The 18,530-nt window shown below is 30.8% G+C and overlaps 2 protein-coding genes across 2 annotated transcripts in view; one reads left to right on the top strand and one right to left on the bottom strand.

Moving 5' to 3' along the window:
- Positions 1-18,530, bottom strand: part of LOC110178333 (uncharacterized) — a 31,256-nt gene that overhangs the window by 609 nt on the left and 12,117 nt on the right. The window lies entirely within an intron of this gene.
- On the top strand, positions 38-854 carry Twdlbeta (Tweedlebeta). The gene has a single exon (XM_020945463.2). The coding sequence runs from the start codon at positions 173-175 to the stop codon at positions 761-763; it is 591 nt and encodes a 196-aa protein (XP_020801122.1). The 5' UTR covers positions 38-172; the 3' UTR covers positions 764-854.

Below are 18,530 nucleotides of genomic sequence, written 5' to 3'. Positions count from 1 at the left end.
GGATTGAAGAGCTCCGCGTAACGCTTTGGGGATCCATCGGAAATATTATGCAAAGCGGCCCAGGCCCCAGGGCCCGGGGGTTATACAAACCTCTGCCGGCGGAGCCATATAAAATGAGAGATTGACCTGCAGCAGTAGCTTCATTCGTAGTCCAGCCATCGAAGAAACTAGCATGCAGACGTCGTGTATTCTCCTCCTTCTGGCCGCCAGCCTGGCCATTTGCTTGGCCCGCCCAGAGCCACCGAAATCCCGATATGGACCACCGCCGCCGCCAGCGCCTCAGAAGGAATACGGTCCACCGGCTCCCGCCCAGCCCTTGCCGGTCTATGGGCCCCCAGCTGCCTTCTATGGTCCACCAGCCGCCTCGGAGGCTCTGGTGACCAAGAATGTGTACGTTCATGTGCCGCCAGAGGAGCCGGAATACTATCCAGCTTCCGCTCCCATCCAGACCACGGTGCCCAAGAAGCATTACAAGATCATCTTCATCAAGGCACCCAACCCACCGACTCCAGTGCGCCAGGTGCTGCCACCGCCGGTTCAGGATGAGCATAAGACCCTGGTCTACGTGCTGGTGAAGAAGCCCGAGGAGCAGCAGCCCGTCATCCTGCCAGCACCCGAGCCAACGGAGCCCAGCAAGCCGGAGGTGTACTTCATAAAGTACAAGCAGCAGCAGGCCAAGCCGGCCACCCAGTACGGACCACCATCCGCCCCCTCGGAGGAGTACGGAGCACCGCCTGCCCCACGCACCCTCGAGCAGTTCTAGTTTGTATTGTCGCCTAGGTCCCACACAGCCCATGAATGTAAATATTATTTATGATCGCTGCCATTAAAGAGAGTTTTTAGAGAATGCGAAATTAAGCTGCGAGCCGGATTTTGACTTGGGGTAATCCCCTGGCGCAACATTTCATATTCAAGGAGGAATATGGATCAAATCAATTCCTTATGATTGTTCCTTATGATCAAAAAAAGGTTTCTTTGATAAGAGCGGTGAATATTGAGTAAACCTAAGATTAGTAATCTGAACACAGGACAGCTATCCGATTTGAATTTAATGCATTTTTGGATTTGTTATGAAATCTGTAACATTTGATTGGTCGAAAAAATTGTGGTATAAAAATAATGGTAAATATTGGCTCAAAGAATGGATTATAATTTTAGCCACAAGGTTGTTTCTAATGTTAAATTAAGTATGCAGGTTTGTTACCCTAATAAAAACTAACACAGGACAGCTTTCCGATTTGAATTTAATGCATTTTTGGATTTGTTATGAAATCTGTAACATTTGATTGGTCGAAAAAATTGTGGTATAAAAATAATGGTAAATATTGGCTCAAAGAATGGATTATAATTTTAGCCACAAGGTTGTTTCTAATGTTAAATTAAGTATGCAGGTTTGTTACCCTAATAAAAACTAACACAGGACAGCTTTCCGATTTGAATTTAATGCATTTTTGGATTTGTTATGAAATCTGTAACATTTGATTGGTCGAAAAAATTGTGGTATAAAAATAATGGTAAATATTGGCTCAAAGAATGGATTATAATTTTAGCCACAAGGTTGTTTCTAATGTTAAATTAAGTATGCAGGTTTGTTACCCTAATAGAACCTAATACAGGACAGCTTTTCGATTTGAATTTAATGCATTTTTGGATTTGTTATGCATTTTATAAAATTTGATTGGTCGTAAAAATAGTGGTTTAAAAATTGGCACAAAGAATGGGTTTCAATTTTAGTCCGAAGGCTGTAATACAGTGAAGGAGTCATTTCCGACCCTATAAACCATATATATTCTTGATCAGCATTAAAAGCTGAATCGATCTAGTTTTGTCCGACCAAAATTAATTTTTTGCAAAATTTTCGAAAATTTCAATTTTTCATAAGGGGTTACATCATTAAAATTGTCGAAAATTGGCAAAAAATTGAATTTTTTAAAATGATAAACTGAGTATGCAGGTTTGTTATCCTAATAAAAACTAGCACAGGACAGCTCTCCGATTTGAATTTAATGCATTTTTGGCTTTGTTATGCATTTTTTAAAGTTTGATAGGTCGCCAAAATTGTGGTAAAAAAATATGGGTAAATATTGGCTCAAAGAATGGATTATAATTTTAGCCACAAGGTTGTTAAAAATGTAAAATTAAGTATGCAGGTTTGTTACCCTAATAAAAACAAACACAGGACAGCTTTCCGATTTGAATTTAATGCATTTTTGGATTTGTTATGAAATCTGTAACATTTGATTGGTCGAAAAAATTGTGGTATAAAAATAATGGTAAATATTGGCTCAAAGAATGGATTATAATTTTAGCCACAAGGTTGTTTCTAATGTTAAATTAAGTATGCAGGTTTGTTACCCTAATAGAACCTAATACAGGACAGCTTTTCGATTTGAGTTTAATGCATTTTTGGATTTGTTATGAATTTTATAAAATTTGATTGGTCGTAAAAATAGTGGTTTAAAAATTGGCACAAAGAATGGGTTTCAATTTTAGTCCGAAGGCTGTAATACAGTGAAGGAGTCATTTCCGACCCTATAAACCATATATATTCTTGATCAGCATTAAAAGCTGAATCGATCTAGCTTTGTCCGACCAAAATCTATTTTTTGCAAAATTTTCGAAAATTTCAATTTTTCATAAGGGGTTACATCATTAAAATTGTCGAAAATTGGCAAAAAATTGAATTTTTAAAAATGATAAACTGAGTATGCAGGTTTGTTATCCTAATAAAAACTAGCACAGGACAGCTCTCCGATTTGAATTTAATGCATTTTTGGCTTTGTTATGCATTTTTTAAAGTTTGATAGGACGCCAAAATTGTGGTAAAAAATATGGGTAAATATTGGCTCAAAGAATGGATTATAATTTTAGCCACAAGGTTGTTAAAAATGTAAAATTAAGTATGCAGGTTTGTTACCCTAATAAAAACTAACACAGGACAGCTTTCCGATTTGAATTTAATGCATTTTTGGATTTGTTATGAAATCTGTAACATTTGATTGGTCGAAAAAATTGTGGTATAAAAATAATGGTAAATATTGGCTCAAAGAATGGATTATAATTTTAGCCACAAGGTTGTTTCTAATGTTAAATTAAGTATGCAGGTTTGTTACCCTAATAGAACCTAATACAGGACAGCTTTTCGATTTGAGTTTAATGCATTTTTGGATTTGTTATGAATTTTATAAAATTTGATTGGTCGTAAAAATAGTGGTTTAAAAATTGGCACAAAGAATGGGTTTCAATTTTAGTCCGAAGGCTGTAATACAGTGAAGGAGTCATTTCCGACTCTATAAACCATATATATTCTTGATCAGCATTAAAAGCTGAATCAATCTAGCTTTGTCCGACCAAAATCTATTTTTTGCAAAATTTTCGAAAATTTCAATTTTTCATAAGGGGTTACATCATTAAAATTGTCGAAAATTGGCAAAAAATTGCATTTTTTAAAATGATAAACTGAGTATGCAGGTTTGTTATCCTAATAAAAACTAGCGCAGGACAGCTCTCCGATTTGAATTTAATGCATTTTTGGCTTTGTTATGCATTTTTTAAAGTTTGATAGGTCGCCAAAATTGTGGTAAAAAATATGGGTAAATATTGGCTCAAAGAATGGATTATAATTTTAGCCACAAGGTTGTTAAAAATGTAAAATTAAGTATGCAGGTTTGTTACCCTAATAAAAACTAACACAGGACAGCTTTCCGATTTGAATTTAATGCATTTTTGGATTTGTTATGAAATCTGTAACATTTGATTGGTCGAAAAAATTGTGGTATAAAAATAATGGTAAATATTGGCTCAAAGAATGGATTATAATTTTAGCCACAAGGTTGTTTCTAATGTTAAATTAAGTATGCAGGTTTGTTACCCTAATAGAACCTAATACAGGACAGCTTTTCGATTTGAGTTTAATGCATTTTTGGATTTGTTATGAATTTTATAAAATTTGATTGGTCGTAAAAATAGTGGTTTAAAAATTGGCACAAAGAATGGGTTTCAATTTTAGTCCGAAGGCTGTAAAACAGTGAAGGAGTCATTTCCGACCCTATAAACCATATATATTCTTGATCAGCATTAAAAGCTGAATCGATCTAGCTTTGTCCGACCAAAATCTATTTTTTTGCAAAATTTTCGAAAATTTCAATTTTTCATAAGGGGTTACATCATTAAAATTGTCGAAAATTGGCAAAAAATTGAATTTTTAAAAATGATAAACTGAGTATGCAGGTTTTTTATCCTAATAAAAACTAGCACAGGACAGCTCTCCGATTTGAATTTAATGCATTTTTGGCTTTGTTATGCATTTTTTAAAGTTTGATAGGTCGCCAAAATTGTGGTAAAAAAATATGGGTAAATATTGGCTCAAAGAATGGATTATAATTTTAGCCACAAGGTTGTTAAAAATGTAAAATTAAGTATGCAGGTTTGTTACCCTAATAAAAACTAACACAGGACAGCTTTTCGATTTGAATTTAATGCATTTTTGGATTTGTTATGAAATCTGTAACATTTGATTGGTCGAAAAAATTGTGGTATAAAAATAATGGTAAATATTGGCTCAAAGAATGGATTATAATTTTAGCCACAAGGTTGTTTCTAATGTTAAATTAAGTATGCAGGTTTGTTACCCTAATAGAACCTAATACAGGACAGCTTTTCGATTTGAATTTAATGCATTTTTGGATTTGTTATGAATTTTATAAAATTTGATTGGTCGTAAAAATAGTGGTTTAAAAATTGGCACAAAGAATGGGTTTCAATTTTAGTCCGAAGGCTGTAAAACAGTGAAGGAGTCATTTCCGACCCTATAAACCATATATATTCTTGATCAGCATTAAAAGCTGAATCGATCTAGCTTTGTCCGACCAAAATCTATTTTTTGCAAAATTTTCGAAAATTTCAATTTTTCATAAGGGGTTACATCATTAAAATTGTCGAAAATTGGAAAAAAATTGAATTTTTTAAAATGATAAACTGAGTATGCAGGTTTGTTATACTAATAATAACTAGCACAGGACAGCTCTCCGATTTGAATTTAATGCATTTTTGGCTTTGTTATGCATTTTTTAAAGTTTGATAGGTCGCCAAAATTATGGTAAAAAATATGGGTAAATATTGGCTCAAAGAATGGATTATAATTTTAGCAACAAGGTTGTTAAAAATGTAAAATTAAGTATGCAGGTTTGTTACCCTAATAAAAACTAACACAGGACAGCTTTCCGATTTGAATTTAATGCATTTTTGGATTTGTTATGAAATCTGTAACATTTGATTGGTCGAAAAAATTGTGGTATAAAAATAATGGTAAATATTGGCTCAAAGAATGGATTATAATTTTAGCCACAAGGTTGTTTCTAATGTTAAATTAAGTATGCAGGTTTGTTACCCTAATAAAAACTAACACAGGACAGCTTTCCGATTTGAATTTAATGCATTTTTGGATTTGTTATGAAATCTGTAACATTTGATTGGTCGAAAAAATTGTGGTATAAAAATAATGGTAAATATTGGCTCAAAGAATGGATTATAATTTTAGCCACAAGGTTGTTTCTAATGTTAAATTAAGTATGCAGGTTTGTTACCCTAATAGAACCTAATACAGGACAGCTTTTCGATTTGAGTTTAATGCATTTTTGGATTTGTTATGAATTTTATAAAATTTGATTGGTCGTAAAAATAGTGGTTTAAAAATTGGCACAAAGAATGGGTTTCAATTTTAGTCCGAAGGCTGTAATACAGTGAAGGAGTCATTTCCGACCCTATAAACCATATATATTCTTGATCAGCATTAAAAGCTGAATCGATCTAGCTTTGTCCGACCAAAATCTATTTTTTGCAAAATTTTCGAAAATTTCAATTTTTCATAAGGGGTTACATCATTAAAATTGTCGAAAATTGGCAAAAAAGTGAATTTTTTAGAATGATAAACTGAGTATGCAGGTTTGTTATCCTAATAAAAACTAGCACAGGACAGCTCTTCGATTTGAATTTAATGCATTTTTGGCTTTGTTATGCATTTTTTAAAGTTTGATAGGTCGCCAAAATTGTGGTAAAAAAATATGGGTAAATATTGGCTCAAAGAATGGATTATAATTTTAGCCACAAGGTTGTTAAAAATGTAAAATTAAGTATGCAGGTTTGTTACCCTAATAAAAACTAACACAGGACAGCTTTCCGATTTGAATTTAATGCATTTTTGGATTTGTTATGAAATCTGTAACATTTGATTGGTCGAAAAAATTGTGGTATAAAAATAATGGTAAATATTGGCTCAAAGAATGGATTATAATTTTAGCCACAAGGTTGTTTCTAATGTTAAATTAAGTATGCAGGTTTGTTACCCTAATAGAACCTAATACAGGACAGCTTTTCGATTTGAATTTAATGCATTTTTGGATTTGTTATGAATTTTATAAAATTTGATTGGTCGTAAAAATAGTGGTTTAAAAATTGGCACAAAGAATGGGTTTCAATTTTAGTCCGAAGGCTGTAAAACAGTGAAGGAGTCATTTCCGACCCTATAAACCATATATATTCTTGATCAGCATTAAAAGCTGAATCGATCTAGCTTTGTCCGACCAAAATCTATTTTTTGCAAAATTTTCGAAAATTTCAATTTTTCATAAGGGGTTACATCATTAAAATTGTCGAAAATTGGCAAAAAATTGAATTTTTTAAAATGATAAACTGAGTATGCAGGTTTGTTATCCTAATAAAAACTAGCACAGGACAGCTCTCCGATTTGAATTTAATGCATTTTTGGCTTTGTTATGCATTTTTTAAAGTTTGATAGGTCGCCAAAATTGTGGTAAAAAAATATGGGTAAATATTGGCTCAAAGAATGGATTATAATTTTAGCCACAAGGTTGTTAAAAATGTAAAATTAAGTATGCAGGTTTGTTACCCTAATAAAAACTAACACAGGACAGCTTTCCGATTTGAATTTAATGCATTTTTGGATTTGTTATGAAATCTGTAACATTTGATTGGTCGAAAAAATTGTGGTATAAAAATATTGGTAAATATTGGCTCAAAGAATGGATTATAATTTTAGCCACAAGGTTGTTATTAAGTATGCAGGTTTGTTACCCTAATAGAACCTAATACAGGACAGCTTTTCGATTTGAATTTAATGCATTTTTGGATTTGTTATGAATTTTATAAAATTTGATTGGTCGTAAAAATAGTGGTTTAAAAATTGGCACAAAGAATGGGTTTCAATTTTAGTCCGAAGGCTGTAAAACAGTGAAGGAGTCATTTCCGACCCTATAAACCATATATATTCTTGATCAGCATTAAAAGCTGAATCGATCTAGCTTTGTCCGACCAAAATCTATTTTTTGCAAAATTTTCGAAAATTTCAATTTTTCATAAGGGGTTACATCATTAAAATTGTCGAAAATTGGCAAAAAATTGAATTTTTTAAAATGATAAACTGAGTATGCAGGTTTGTTATCCTAATAAAAACTAGCACAGGACAGCTCTCCGATTTGAATTTAATGCATTTTTGGCTTTGTTATGCATTTTTTAAAGTTTGATAGGTCGCCAAAATTGTGGTAAAAAAATATGGGTAAATATTGGCTCAAAGAATGGATTATAATTTTAGCCACAAGGTTGTTAAAAATGTAAAATTAAGTATGCAGGTTTGTTACCCTAATAAAAACTAACACAGGACAGCTTTCCGATTTGAATTTAATGCATTTTTGGATTTGTTATGAAATCTGTAACATTTGATTGGTCGAAAAAATTGTGGTATAAAAATAATGGTAAATATTGGCTCAAAGAATGGATTATAATTTTAGCCACAAGGTTGTTTCTAATGTTAAATTAAGTATGCAGGTTTGTTACCCTAATAGAACCTAATACAGGACAGCTTTTCGATTTGAATTTAATGCATTTTTGGATTTGTTATGAATTTTATAAAATTTGATTGGTCGTAAAAATAGTGGTTTAAAAATTGGCACAAAGAATGGGTTTCAATTTTAGTCCGAAGGCTGTAAAACAGTGAAGGAGTCATTTCCGACCCTATAAACCATATATATTCTTGATCAGCATTAAAAGCTGAATCGATCTAGCTTTGTCCGACCAAAATCTATTTTTTGCAAAATTTTCGAAAATTTCAATTTTTCATAAGGGGTTACATCATTAAAATTGTCGAAAATTGGCAAAAAATTGAATTTTTTAAAATGATAAACTGAGTATGCAGGTTTGTTATCCTAATAAAAACTAGCACAGGACAGCTCTCCGATTTGAATTTAATGCATTTTTGGCTTTGTTATGCATTTTTTAAAGTTTGATAGGTCGCCAAAATTGTGGTAAAAAAATATGGGTAAATATTGGCTCAAAGAATGGATTATAATTTTAGCCACAAGGTTGTTAAAAATGTAAAATTAAGTATGCAGGTTTGTTACCCTAATAAAAACTAACACAGGACAGCTTTCCGATTTGAATTTAATGCATTTTTGGATTTGTTATGAAATCTGTAACATTTGATTGGTCGAAAAAATTGTGGTATAAAAATATTGGTAAATATTGGCTCAAAGAATGGATTATAATTTTAGCCACAAGGTTGTTATTAAGTATGCAGGTTTGTTACCCTAATAGAACCTAATACAGGACAGCTTTTCGATTTGAATTTAATGCATTTTTGGATTTGTTATGAATTTTATAAAATTTGATTGGTCGTAAAAATAGTGGTTTAAAAATTGGCACAAAGAATGGGTTTCAATTTTAGTCCGAAGGCTGTAAAACAGTGAAGGAGTCATTTCCGACCCTATAAACCATATATATTCTTGATCAGCATTAAAAGCTGAATCGATCTAGCTTTGTCCGACCAAAATCTATTTTTTGCAAAATTTTCGAAAATTTCAATTTTTCATAAGGGGTTACATCATTAAAATTGTCGAAAATTGGCAAAAAATTGAATTTTTTAAAATGATAAACTGAGTATGCAGGTTTGTTATCCTAATAAAAACTAGCACAGGACAGCTCTCCGATTTGAATTTAATGCATTTTTGGCTTTGTTATGCATTTTTTAAAGTTTGATAGGTCGCCAAAATTGTGGTAAAAAAATATGGGTAAATATTGGCTCAAAGAATGGATTATAATTTTAGCCACAAGGTTGTTAAAAATGTAAAATTAAGTATGCAGGTTTGTTACCCTAATAAAAACTAACACAGGACAGCTTTCCGATTTGAATTTAATGCATTTTTGGATTTGTTATGAAATCTGTAACATTTGATTGGTCGAAAAAATTGTGGTATAAAAATAATGGTAAATATTGGCTCAAAGAATGGATTATAATTTTAGCCACAAGGTTGTTTCTAATGTTAAATTAAGTATGCAGGTTTGTTACCCTAATAGAACCTAATACAGGACAGCTTTTCGATTTGAATTTAATGCATTTTTGTATTTGTTATGAATTTTATAAAATTTGATTGGTCGTAAAAATAGTGGTTTAAAAATTGGCACAAAGAATGGGTTTCAATTTTAGTCCGAAGGCTGTAAAACAGTGAAGGAGTCATTTCCGACCCTATAAACCATATATATTCTTGATCAGCATTAAAAGCTGAATCGATCTAGCTTTGTCCGACCAAAATCTATTTTTTACAAAATTTTCGAAAATTTCAATTTTTCATAAGGGGTTACATCATTAAAATTGTCGAAAATTGGCAAAAAATTGAATTTTTTAAAATGATAAACTGAGTATGCAGGTTTGTTATCCTAATAAAAACTAGCACAGGACAGCTCTCCGATTTGAATTTAATGCATTTTTGGCTTTGTTATGCATTTTTTAAAGTTTGATAGGTCGCCAAAATTGTGGTAAAAAAATATGGGTAAATATTGGCTCAAAGAATGGATTATAATTTTAGCCACAAGGTTGTTAAAAATGTAAAATTAAGTATGCAGGTTTGTTACCCTAATAAAAACTAACACAGGACAGCTTTCCGATTTGAATTTAATGCATTTTTGGATTTGTTATGAAATCTGTAACATTTGATTGGTCGAAAAAATTGTGGTATAAAAATAATGGTAAATATTGGCTCAAAGAATGGATTATAATTTTAGCCACAAGGTTGTTTCTAATGTTAAATTAAGTATGCAGGTTTGTTACCCTAATAGAACCTAATACAGGACAGCTTTTCGATTTGAATTTAATGCATTTTTGTATTTGTTATGAATTTTATAAAATTTGATTGGTCGTAAAAATAGTGGTTTAAAAATTGGCACAAAGAATGGGTTTCAATTTTAGTCCGAAGGCTGTAAAACAGTGAAGGAGTCATTTCCGACCCTATAAATCATATATATTCTTGATCAGCATTAAAAGCTGAATCGATCTAGCTTTGTCCGACCAAAATCTATTTTTTGCAAAATTTTCGAAAATTTCAATTTTTCATAAGGGGTTACATCATTAAAATTGTCGAAAATTGGCAAAAAATTGAATTTTTTAAAATGATAAACTGAGTATGCAGGTTTGTTATCCTAATAAAAACTAGCACAGGACAGCTCTCCGATTTGAATTTAATGCATTTTTGGCTTTGTTATGCATTTTTTAAAGTTTGATAGGTCGCCAAAATTGTGGTAAAAAAATATGGGTAAATATTGGCTCAAAGAATGGATTATAATTTTAGCCACAAGGTTGTTAAAAATGTAAAATTAAGTATGCAGGTTTGTTACCCTAATAAAAACTAACACAGGACAGCTTTCCGATTTGAATTTAATGCATTTTTGGATTTGTTATGAAATCTGTAACATTTGATTGGTCGAAAAAATTGTGGTATAAAAATAATGGTAAATATTGGCTCAAAGAATGGATTATAATTTTAGCCACAAGGTTGTTATTAAGTATGCAGGTTTGTTACCCTAATAGAACCTAATACAGGACAGCTTTTCGATTTGAATTTAATGCATTTTTGTATTTGTTATGAATTTTATAAAATTTGATTGGTCGTAAAAATAGTGGTTTAAAAATTGGCACAAAGAATGGGTTTCAATTTTAGTCCGAAGGCTGTAAAACAGTGAAGGAGTCATTTCCGACCCTATAAACCATATATATTCTTGATCAGCATTAAAAGCTGAATCGATCTAGCTTTGTCCGACCAAAATCTATTTTTTGCAAAATTTTCGAAAATTTCAATTTTTCATAATTCATTAAAATTGTCGAAAATTGGCAAAAAATTGAATTTTTTAAAATGATAAACTGAGTATGCAGGTTTGTTATCCTAATAAAAACTAGCACAGGACAGCTCTCCGATTTGAATTTAATGCATTTTTGGCTTTGTTATGCATTTTTTAAAGTTTGATAGGTCGCCAAAATTGTGGTAAAAAAATATGGGTAAATATTGGCTCAAAGAATGGATTATAATTTTAGCCACAAGGTTGTTAAAAATGTAAAATTAAGTATGCAGGTTTGTTACCCTAATAAAAACTAACACAGGACAGCTTTCCGATTTGAATTTAATGCATTTTTGGATTTGTTATGAAATCTGTAACATTTGATTGGTCGAAAAAATTGTGGTATAAAAATAATGGTAAATATTGGCTCAAAGAATGGATTATAATTTTAGCCACAAGGTTGTTATTAAGTATGCAGGTTTGTTACCCTAATAGAACCTAATACAGGACAGCTTTTCGATTTGAATTTAATGCATTTTTGTATTTGTTATGAATTTTATAAAATTTGATTGGTCGTAAAAATAGTGGTTTAAAAATTGGCACAAAGAATGGGTTTCAATTTTAGTCCGAAGGCTGTAAAACAGTGAAGGAGTCATTTCCGACCCTATAAATCATATATATTCTTGATCAGCATTAAAAGCTGAATCGATCTAGCTTTGTCCGACCAAAATCTATTTTTTGCAAAATTTTCGAAAATTTAAATTTTTCATAAGGGGTTACATCATTAAAATTGTCGAAAATTGGCAAAAAATTGAATTTTTAAAAATGATAAACTGAGTATGCAGGTTTGTTATCCTAATAAAAACTAGCACAGGACAGCTCTCCGATTTGAATTTAATGCATTTTTGGCTTTGTTATGCATTTTTTAAAGTTTGATAGGTCGCCAAAATTGTGGTAAAAAAATATGGGTAAATATTGGCTCAAAGAATGGATTATAAATTTAGCCACAAGGTTGTTAAAAATGTAAAATTAAGTATGCAGGTTTGTTACCCTAATAAAAACTAACACAGGACAGCTTTCCGATTTGAATTTAATGCATTTTTGGATTTGTTATGAAATCTGTAACATTTGATTGGTCGAAAAAATTGTGGTATAAAAATAATGGTAAATATTGGCTCAAAGAATGGATTATAATTTTAGCCACAAGGTTGTTTCTAATGTTAAATTAAGTATGCAGGTTTGTTACCCTAATAGAACCTAATACAGGACAGCTTTTCGATTTGAATTTAATGCATTTTTGGATTTGTTATGAATTTTATAAAATTTGATTGGTCGTAAAAATAGTGGTTTAAAAATTGGCACAAAGAATGGGTTTCAATTTTAGTCCGAAGGCTGTAAAACAGTGAAGGAGTCATTTCCGACCCTATAAACCATATATATTCTTGATCAGCATTAAAAGCTGAATCGATCTAGCTTTGTCCGACCAAAATCTATTTTTTGCAAAATTTTCGAAAATTTCAATTTTTCATAAGGGGTTACATCATTAAAATTGTCGAAAATTGGCAAAAAATTGAATTTTTTAAAATGATAAACTGAGTATGCAGGTTTGTTATCCTAATAAAAACTAGCACAGGACAGCTCTCCGATTTGAATTTAATGCATTTTTGGCTTTGTTATGCATTTTTTAAAGTTTGATAGGTCGCCAAAATTGTGGTAAAAAAATATGGGTAAATATTGGCTCAAAGAATGGATTATAATTTTAGCCACAAGGTTGTTAAAAATGTAAAATTAAGTATGCAGGTTTGTTACCCTAATAAAAACTAACACAGGACAGCTTTTCGATTTGAATTTAATGCATTTTTGGATTTGTTATGAAATCTGTAACATTTGATTGGTCGAAAAAATTGTGGTATAAAAATAATGGTAAATATTGGCTCAAAGAATGGATTATAATTTTAGCCACAAGGTTGTTTCTAATGTTAAATTAAGTATGCAGGTTTGTTACCCTAATAGAACCTAATACAGGACAGCTTTTCGATTTGAATTTAATGCATTTTTGGATTTGTTATGAATTTTATAAAATTTGATTGGTCGTAAAAATAGTGGTTTAAAAATTGGCACAAAGAATGGGTTTCAATTTTAGTCCGAAGGCTGTAAAACAGTGAAGGAGTCATTTCCGACCCTATAAACCATATATATTCTTGATCAGCATTAAAAGCTGAATCGATCTAGCTTTGTCCGACCAAAATCTATTTTTTGCAAAATTTTTGAAAATTTCAATTTTTCATAAGGGGTTACATCATTAAAATTGTCGAAAATTGGCAAAAAATTGAATTTTTAAAATGATAAACTGAGTATGCAGGTTTGTTATCCTAATAAAAACTAGCACAGGACAGCTCTCCGATTTGAATTTAATGCATTTTTGGCTTTGTTATGCATTTTTTAAAGTTTGATAGGTCGCCAAAATTGTGGTAAAAAAATATGGGTAAATATTGGCTCAAAGAATGGATTATAATTTTAGCCACAAGGTTGTTAAAAATGTAAAATTAAGTATGCAGGTTTGTTACCCTAATAAAAACTAACACAGGACAGCTTTCCGATTTGAATTTAATGCATTTTTGGATTTGTTATGAAATCTGTAACATTTGATTGGTCGAAAAAATTGTGGTATAAAAATAATGGTAAATATTGGCTCAAAGAATGGATTATAATTTTAGCCACAAGGTTGTTTCTAATGTTAAATTAAGTATGCAGGTTTGTTACCCTAATAGAACCTAATACAGGACAGCTTTTCGATTTGAATTTAATGCATTTTTGTATTTGTTATGAATTTTATAAAATTTGATTGGTCGTAAAAATAGTGGTTTAAAAATTGGCACAAAGAATGGGTTTCAATTTTAGTCCGAAGGCTGTAAAACAGTGAAGGAGTCATTTCCGACCCTATAAACCATATATATTCTTGATCAGCATTAAAAGCTGAATCGATCTAGCTTTGTCCGACCAAAATCTATTTTTTACAAAATTTTCGAAAATTTCAATTTTTCATAAGGGGTTACATCATTAAAATTGTCGAAAATTGGCAAAAAATTGAATTTTTTAAAATGATAAACTGAGTATGCAGGTTTGTTATCCTAATAAAAACTAGCACAGGACAGCTCTCCGATTTGAATTTAATGCATTTTTGGCTTTGTTATGCATTTTTTAAAGTTTGATAGGTCGCCAAAATTGTGGTATAAAAATAATGGTAAATATTGGCTCAAAGAATGGATTATAATTTTAGCCACAAGGTTGTTTCTAATGTTAAATTAAGTATGCAGGTTTGTTACCCTAATAGAACCTAATACAGGACAGCTTTTCGATTTGAATTTAATGCATTTTTGGATTTGTTATGAATTTTATAAAATTTGATTGGTCGTAAAAATAGTGGTTTAAAAATTGGCACAAAGAATGGGTTTCAATTTTAGTCCGAAGGCTGTAAAACAGTGAAGGAGTCATTTCCGACCCTATAAACCATATATATTCTTGATCAGCATTAAAAGCTGAATCGATCTAGCTTTGTCCGACCAAAATCTATTTTTTGCAAAATTTTCGAAAATTTCAATTTTTCATAAGGGGTTACATCATTAAAATTGTCGAAAATTGGCAAAAAATTGAATTTTTAAAAATGATAAACTGAGTATGCAGGTTTGTTATCCTAATAAAAACTAGCACAGGACAGCTCTCCGATTTGAATTTAATGCATTTTTGGCTTTGTTATGCATTTTTTAAAGTTTGATAGGTCGCCAAAATTGTGGTAAAAAAATATGGGTAAATATTGGCTCAAAGAATGGATTATAATTTTAGCCACAAGGTTGTTAAAAATGTAAAATTAAGTATGCAGGTTTGTTACCCTAATAAAAACTAACACAGGACAGCTTTCCGATTTGAATTTAATGCATTTTTGGATTTGTTATGAAATCTGTAACATTTGATTGGTCGAAAAAATTGTGGTATAAAAATAATGGTAAATATTGGCTCAAAGAATGGATTATAATTTTAGCCACAAGGTTGTTTCTAATGTTAAATTAAGTATGCAGGTTTGTTAGCCTAATAGAACCTAATACAGGACAGCTTTTCGATTTGAATTTAATGCATTTTTGGATTTGTTATGAATTTTATAAAATTTGATTGGTCGTAAAAATAGTGGTTTAAAAATTGGCACAAAGAATGGGTTTCAATTTTAGTCCGAAGGCTGTAAAACAGTGAAGGAGTCATTTCCGACCCTATAAACCATATATATTCTTGATCAGCATTAAAAGCTGAATCGATCTAGCTATGTCCGACCAAAATCTATTTTTTGCAAAATTTTCGAAAATTTCAATTTTTCATAAGGGGTTACATCATTAAAATTGTCGAAAATTGGCAAAAAATTGAATTTTTTAAAATGATAAACTGAGTATGCAGGTTTGTTATCCTAATAAAAACTAGCACAGGACAGCTCTCCGATTTGAATTTAATGCATTTTTGGCTTTGTTATGCATTTTTTAAAGTTTGATAGGTCGCCAAAATTGTGGTAAAAAAATATGGGTAAATATTGGCTCAAAGAATGGATTATAATTTTAGCCACAAGGTTGTTAAAAATGTAAAATTAAGTATGCAGGTTTGTTACCCTAATAAAAACTAACACAGGACAGCTTTCCGATTTGAATTTAATGCATTTTTGGATTTGTTATGAAATCTGTAACATTTGATTGGTCGAAAAAATTGTGGTATAAAAATAATGGTAAATATTGGCTCAAAGAATGGATTATAATTTTAGCCACAAGGTTGTTTCTAATGTTAAATTAAGTATGCAGGTTTGTTACCCTAATAGAACCTAATACAGGACAGCTTTTCGATTTGAATTTAATGCATTTTTGTATTTGTTATGAATTTTATAAAATTTGATTGGTCGTAAAAATAGTGGTTTAAAAATTGGCACAAAGAATGGGTTTCAATTTTAGTCCGAAGGCTGTAAAACAGTGAAGGAGTCATTTCCGACCCTATAAATCATATATATTCTTGATCAGCATTAAAAGCTGAATCGATCTAGCTTTGTCCGACCAAAATCTATTTTTTGCAAAATTTTCGAAAATTTCAATTTTTCATAAGGGGTTACATCATTAAAATTGTCGAAAATTGGCAAAAAATTGAATTTTTTAAAATGATAAACTGAGTATGCAGGTTTGTTATCCTAATAAAAACTAGCACAGGACAGCTCTCCGATTTGAATTTAATGCATTTTTGGCTTTGTTATGCATTTTTTAAAGTTTGATAGGTCGCCAAAATTGTGGTAAAAAAATATGGGTAAATATTGGCTCAAAGAATGGATTATAATTTTAGCCACAAGGTTGTTAAAAATGTAAAATTAAGTATGCAGGTTTGTTACCCTAATAAAAACTAACACAGGACAGCTTTCCGATTTGAATTTAATGCATTTTTGGATTTGTTATGAAATCTGTAACATTTGATTGGTCGAAAAAATTGTGGTATAAAAATAATGGTAAATATTGGCTCAAAGAATGGATTATAATTTTAGCCACAAGGTTGTTTCTAATGTTAAATTAAGTATGCAGGTTTGTTACCCTAATAGAACCTAATACAGGACAGCTTTTCGATTTGAATTTAATGCATTTTTGGATTTGTTATGAATTTTATAAAATTTGATTGGTCGTAAAAATAGTGGTTTAAAAATTGGCACAAAGAATGGGTTTCAATTTTAGTCCGAAGGCTGTAAAACAGTGAAGGAGTCATTTCCGACCCTATAAACCATATATATTCTTGATCAGCATTAAAAGCTGAATCGATCTAGCTTTGTCCGACCAAAATCTATTTTTTGCAAAATTTTCGAAAATTTCAATTTTTCATCATTAAAATTGTCGAAAATTGGCAAAAAATTGAATTTTTTAAAATGATAAACTGAGTATGCAGGTTTGTTATCCTAATAAAAACTAGCACAGGACAGCTCTCCGATTTGAATTTAATGCATTTTTGGCTTTGTTATGCATTTTTTAAAGTTTGATAGGTCGCCAAAATTGTGGTAAAAAAATATGGGTAAATATTGGCTCAAAGAATGGATTATAATTTTAGCCACAAGGTTGTTAAAAATGTAAAATTAAGTATGCAGGTTTGTTACCCTAATAAAAACTAACACAGGACAGCTTTCCGATTTGAATTTAATGCATTTTTGGATTTGTTATGAAATCTGTAACATTTGATTGGTCGAAAAAATTGTGGTATAAAAATAATGGTAAATATTGGCTCAAAGAATGGATTATAATTTTAGCCACAAGGTTGTTTCTAATGTTAAATTAAGTATGCAGGTTTGTTACCCTAATAGAACCTAATACAGGACAGCTTTTCGATTTGAATTTAATGCATTTTTGGATTTGTTATGAATTTTATAAAATTTGATTGGTCGTAAAAATAGTGGTTTAAAAATTGGCACAAAGAATGGGTTTCAATTTTAGTCCGAAGGCTGTAAAACAGTGAAGGAGTCATTTCCGACCCTATAAACCATATATATTCTTGATCAGCATTAAAAGCTGAATCGATCTAGCTTTGTCCGACCAAAATCTATTTTTTGCAAAATTTTCGAAAATTTCAATTTTTCATAAGGGGTTACATCATTAAAATTGTCGAAAATTGGCAAAAAATTGAATTTTTAAAAATGATAAACTGAGTATGCAGGTTTGTTATCCTAATAAAAACTAGCACAGGACAGCTCTCCGATTTGAATTTAATGCATTTTTGGCTTTGTTATGCATTTTTTAAAGTTTGATAGGTCGCCAAAATTGTGGTAAAAAAATATGGGTAAATATTGGCTCAAAGAATGGATTATAATTTTAGCCACAAGGTTGTTATTAAGTATGCAGGTTTGTTACCCTAATAGAACCTAATACAGGACAGCTTTTCGATTTGAATTTAATGCATTTTTGTATTTGTTATGAATTTTATAAAATTTGATTGGTCGTAAAAATAGTGGTTTAAAAATTGGCACAAAGAATGGGTTTCAATTTTAGTCCGAGGGCTGTAAAACAGTGAAGGAGTCATTTCCGACCCTATAAATCATATATATTCTTGATCAGCATTAAAAGCTGAATCGATCTAGCTTTGTCCGACCAAAATCTATTTTTTGCAAAATTTTTGAAAATTTCAATTTTTCATAAGGGGTTACATCATTAAAATTGTCGAAAATTGGCAAAAAATTGAATTTTTTAAAATGATAAACTGAGTATGCAGGTTTGTTATCCTAATAAAAACTAGCACAGGACAGCTCTCCGATTTGAATTTAATGCATTTTTGGCTTTGTTATGCATTTTTTAAAGTTTGATAGGTCGCCAAAATTGTGGTAAAAAAATATGGGTAAATATTGGCTCAAAGAATGGATTATA

This window comes from Drosophila serrata, unplaced genomic scaffold (assembly GCF_035046125.1).
Source record: "Drosophila serrata isolate PLE 108 unplaced genomic scaffold, ASM3504612v1 contig_165, whole genome shotgun sequence".
NCBI lineage: Eukaryota > Metazoa > Arthropoda > Insecta > Diptera > Drosophilidae > Drosophila > Drosophila serrata.
The sequence above is the reverse complement of the archived record's forward strand: the minus strand, read 5'-3'. Positions and strand labels throughout refer to the sequence as shown.